Source organism: Ambystoma mexicanum, chromosome 11 (assembly GCF_040938575.1).
Source record: "Ambystoma mexicanum isolate Mex_15411 chromosome 11, UKY_AmexF1_1, whole genome shotgun sequence".
NCBI lineage: Eukaryota > Metazoa > Chordata > Amphibia > Caudata > Ambystomatidae > Ambystoma > Ambystoma mexicanum.
The window spans coordinates 1267717007-1267722390 of NC_090934.1; the positions used below are offsets into that span (position 1 = coordinate 1267717007).

The 5384-nt window shown below is 42.1% G+C and overlaps 1 protein-coding gene across 1 annotated transcript; it reads left to right on the forward strand.

The window, feature by feature from the left end:
* The first annotated feature begins 2331 nt into the window (after positions 1–2331).
* LOC138505141 (E3 SUMO-protein ligase KIAA1586-like) lies at positions 2332–4734 on the forward strand. The gene has a single exon (XM_069625426.1). The coding sequence runs from the start codon at positions 2332–2334 to the stop codon at positions 4732–4734; it is 2403 nt and encodes an 800-aa protein (XP_069481527.1).
* Positions 4735–5384: the final 650 nt, after the last annotated feature.

Here is a 5384-nt window from a genome sequence, read left to right on the forward strand (position 1 = left end):
TTTGCTTTGTGCACAGTGCTCGCACAGGGCAGAGATCGTGCAAACATTGCTTTTAATGCAACATTCAGAGTATTTATTCAAGTTTACCTCCGTACTCTCATGGTACTAAGGTAAACTTGAATATCTTTAAATTACCCTTAATGTTGCATTAAAAGCAATGTTTACACAATCTCTGCCCTCAGAGACGTTTTTATGGGAGGGCAAAAGGGGCACTTGCTCAGGGCCCACACCTAAGAGGCAGCCCCCACAAGGCTGCCTGATCTAAAGTAAGATTCCATTGTGCACCAGACCGCTGAGGCGCTAAACCTATTATACCTGTTTTGACAAGTACTTTATGCCTTGATAACTGAATCATGTAATGCTTTCTGTGTTCACTGTGGAATACATAGTTTGTGTGTTCCATACAGCACAACTTCTGTAGCATTCTTTCCTGCCTGTGGGAATTATGTTGATCATTGCAATAGCCAAAGTTGAAATCCATATTGATAAATTGAGTGCCACAATGATTTGGAAGTTAGCTCAGTGTGTTAATCACTCATTGCAGAGATGTGTTCATATGAAGGATTAGAAGAGCACATTACAGCAAGGCTGACTGAACCTTTCATATGTTTGAAGTTTATAGACCTACCTGCAGATGTACTTGGTTTTACAGCATAAAAGGTGCTATTATCAGCAATGTTCCTGCACCAGATAGGGGTTGCTATAAAAACAATCAGGTCATTCGTGTGGTGAAGGTCTAGAAATTGGTTTGTTCAGATGGGGCGTTCTAAAACCTAGGCAATCCCCTCCAAATTTGAGAATAAACTATTTGTCCAAGAGGTGAATAAGTATCCAAATTCAAGACTGTGGAACCAAAGTGTTCATGCTTGTATCTTGGCTTTGCCAGCAGACAATACAGTGATCCTGGTCAAATAATATAATATATCTTGCATTACTGTGCTGTCTTCTGTGAGGTTTGCCTTCTTGCATGCTGCTGGCATTGTTTAGCTCATTACTTGATCTTTCTTCTTATGAAGGCCATTTGAGTGGAAGTGGTGGTAGACGGGAGAGAGCGGACCAAATGTTGTAGACCTTGTGCAAGCATATTTTAAGGTCTGCTCAATTGACACAAAAAACATTTAGCTTTTTGTATAAAAGTCAAAGGTTTTTCTGCACGTTTATGAATGACAATTTCACAAGCCATTGCTTTGGAAGTATTTAAAGCTTAAAAGTACAAAATACATACCTAGATTAAATCTGCTAAATCACATCCATTTGTATGCTGGTACTTGTATACTTCCCTTGATGATGGAGAGAATGAAGCTAGAATCATTTCCATTTTGCGTAACACCCTTCTGTAATATTTTGGTTTTAAAAATGGTCAGGTTTGGAAAAGTGATTTGTGTACTTTGCAAGTCCGTTTTATAAAATGAGATTGTTTTAGTACACAGTAAGAGCTGGAAAAGAAAGTGTTCAAATGCATAAATTGCAGAGTTGGCACAAATCCCAGCTTCACCCCTTAAGCAATATGTGATACTGGACATCTCATGTAGTAATCTATTGCCTAACCTCTCAGAATTGCCAATCCATAATTCTTTAAAAATGGGCAGCCCTTCATAGTTCAAAGGCTCTTTCTTTGGAGAGTCAAAATAATCTTTATCTGTGCCTTTGTTTCCACTCTGTGGCACTCAACAGTGGTGAAACACCATTGAGCGTATTGTTCTCTAGGGCCCCCCTGTCCCCTGACATTTTGAACTATGGTGGCTTGCATGGCTGACCCACAGAGTCATGGCAGGACAGACATTAAACAATTCCAGGGCTTCACTGTTGATTTTTTGGGCGATTGAAATTGTGATGTGGGGTGTGTACTTACATGCCCTCTCCTGTCCTCCACAAGTGAAACATGGTAATGTAGTACACGTAGTAAAATATTTCTATACTTTGTCCCGTTCATTAGTTCCAACAGTTCTGTGACGTATAGACAGTGCAGTCAGGTGGCCTGACCCGTACACTTACGTGGAGCAGTCTTAGAGCCTGGAAAGCCGTACTAAGTACCCCGCAGGGATGCAAAAGCAACCATCTCTCTTTGCATTTTTCCGGTTTATAGTCATAATGTCGACAACAAAAATGTCGAAAAAAAAATGTCAAAAAAAAAATGTCGACTTTTTTTTTCAATGCATTTTTTTCGAAATGGGGGGTTCCCCCCCCAGCCCCCCTTTTTTAATTTTTTTTTTTAATTTTTCCCTTTTTTTTTAGTCCCGAACCCCTAAAATAAATATATAATTAAAAAAAACGAAAGTCGACATTTTTTTTTTCGACATTTTTGTCTGTCGACATTTTTTTTTCGACATTATGACTGTCCACCCATTTTTCCCTAAATGGAAACGCGAAGAGTCAAATTGTGCATCAGAAAATGCAGCTTCAGAATCGGCATCCAACAAGAAATTCTGTCTTGGCCCAGCAGCCGCCCGTCTAGCTCCTTTGACAGATCCAAAAGTATTTGCAGACAGTGAAGAAAACATTGTCACTGTCCTCACCTATGGTTGGGAGGATGATTCCTCCAGGGGCTGTGATGGTACCATTTCCAGCTGTAACACTGAACTTGAATCAGAGCTACCAATTGGCTGGACAGAAGAGCAAGCTGCATATTTTAAGGCACAGCATCAGTGGCTTGTAATTAAGAAGGGGAAGTTGGGATGCAGTGTGTGTGCTAAAGTTAGCCACCATGGTTTTTTACGCACTGGAGTACTAAGAGTATCCAAGGAATGGATTCAGTCCTTTGTTTGCACGGCCTCCACAACAAAAAAAGGCCAGCAAACTGCCCTTCGAAAGAAGATATACGAGCACAAAGCTAGCCATAGCCACCACGAAGCAGAAATGATTGTTCTGCGAGCAAAAGATGGAGAGTTTGAAAAAAACACAGAGAAACAAAATGCATGCCAAGAGGAAGTAACCAATCGCATTTTCCGGAATGCATATATGGTAAGCAAAAAAGATCGGCCATTCACGGATTTGCCCGTTCTTGTGGATTTGCAGATTGCAAATGGTTTATCAATGGGCAGGGTTTTGCAGAGCAGGAAAAGTTGTGCAGATATATGTGACTTTATTGGTAAAGAAATGAAAATGAAACTTACCAAGTACATTGTTAAAGAAGACCTGAAATTTGCCATTTTGATCGACGAATGCACAACCGTGAGTCACCTCTCAGTGCTATCAGTTTGTATTAGAACAGCATTTGGAGGTGAGCCCACATCCTTTTTTTGGGAGCTGCTGGAATTGGAAAAAACAAATGCAGAAGCAATCACAAGAGAACTACAGTCTTGCCTCCTGAAGTATTTTCCACAAGAGTTCATTAAAAAAAAAACTAGTCTCATTCACCGCCGATGGTGCATCTGCAATGATGGGAGTGTGTCGGGGGTTGCAGCACAACTGAGGAAACCAGAGAACTATCCAGGTCTACTTGTCTGGCGTTGCTGCAACCATCGGCTAGAGCTGGCTGTGGGGGATGCCTTAAAAGAAGTATGTGGTACAAACAACTTTAAGTCTTTTATGGATGCTCTTTATGCCCTTTACCACTGTTCACCCAAAAATCGAAGGGAATTGCACACATTTGCTGATCAATTGGCAGTGATTTTCCGTGCAATAGGTAGAGTTCTTGATACTAGATGGGTGGCATCTAGTTGCCGCACTGTGAAAGCTGTTTGGGACCTGTGTCCAGCTCTTGCAGTTCACTTTCAGTCAGCAGCTGTAGACCCAAACCGTGGAGGTCCTGAAAGGGCAAAATATAGAGGACTTCTGGAAAGGCTGACTGCTGTGGAGTTTGTTAAGAACCTGGGCCTGATGAGGGATGCTCTGTGTGAACTGTCTGAGCTGTCTCTAAAATTACAAGCAAACTCGGTCACTCTCCCAGGGGCCCATATTTTAATTTGTCGCCAAATTAAAGTTTTTGAGGTGCTGGCAGGAGGCAGGCAAGCAGAATTCACCAAAATTGCCACAGAATCTGCTGATACTCTAACCTTTCAAGGGGTTAATTTGCATGGGGGGAGAAAAGTTGATGTCGAAATCAATAGACTGCAATTTTTCCGAAGTCTGGCAAATGCCATGCAAAATAGACTCCTTACCACAGCCTCCTCGCATGTTCCAGGCACTTCAGGGGAAGCAATGGCTTCAGAGTTTCACAATTTGATATCGGCATGCCAAGTAGTTTACCCTAGGTACTGGCCAAATGATTATGACATATTGTTTGGGGAAGATGAAGTGCAGGCACTCTGCAAAAGGTTTCAGCTACCAAGTAGAAAAATAGTAAGTGGCTTCTGGGAATATAAGGACAGTGGTGGAAAGCGTGTGCCAGAGGAAATGCTTCCACTTATGAGAACAATGGACACCATAGCCATATCCACTGCCGAATGTGAACGTGTGTTCAGTCACATGAACAATACACTCACACCCCTTAGAAACTCACTAGGTATTGTAAGAGTGAGCAATTTATTGTTTGTGCACCGTAATGGCACGCCCCTGGCTGTCTTCAGTCCAGAAAAGTATGTAAAAAAATGGCTACTTCAGGGTCGACGTGGAGCAGACCACACAGCTTGCCGGGCACGGGAGAACAAACCGGATTGCAATGGAAAAAAGAGTTTGGTGTCTACTGTGAACTATCGCTGCAATTTGGTGAGAAGTAACATCTTCATTCTGGCTAGTGCAATATTTCTGTGGTTGCCCCACAAGACAATGTACAGTTTCACACAGAGTATTTAAAATGTAGTATATTCTGACTAATAAATGACATCTGAGCAACACATCACATCTGCCAAGTTTGTTGGTTTGAAGACTGAAGTATAATATGTAAAGAATGTAAATGAAGTACACATTAGTGCTGTGCAAACACTAAAGAAAACCTTCTCAGTGTGGCTCCATCCTTAATCCTGACTGCAAACCCTACCCCAGTGGTTTTCAAGTGGTAATGATATCACATTTGGGGTGCACCAGTGCCATGGAAGTGGTTTAAAGTGGAATTGATATATGGTTTGAAGAAGAAGCAGCGTGAAAGAAATTGTGCTGCTTTAAACTTATTTTGGACCTTAACTTTGATTGGAGGTCACCTGCCAGCTCCGGCCCTCTAAACCCCGCCTCCTCGGACTCCGCCCACCCCAAAACTCCGCCCCCACCCCAGGCCTTGTGGGATCCCCCACCAGATTTTGTCCATTTCCACCACTGACTATAGGTACTGTAATACCTGTATGCATGGGTTTCAGTTCAACCCCGTTTTAAACAAGCCAGGTTGCAAGGCAAACCCTTACCTTTGCTCAGTGGTCGAAGTGAGCCGGAGCGATGCTCCTGTACTTTTTAAAATTACCTTTTACAGCTCCTATACTTTTATTCTAAAAAGAAACCGTTCCGGAATGGTT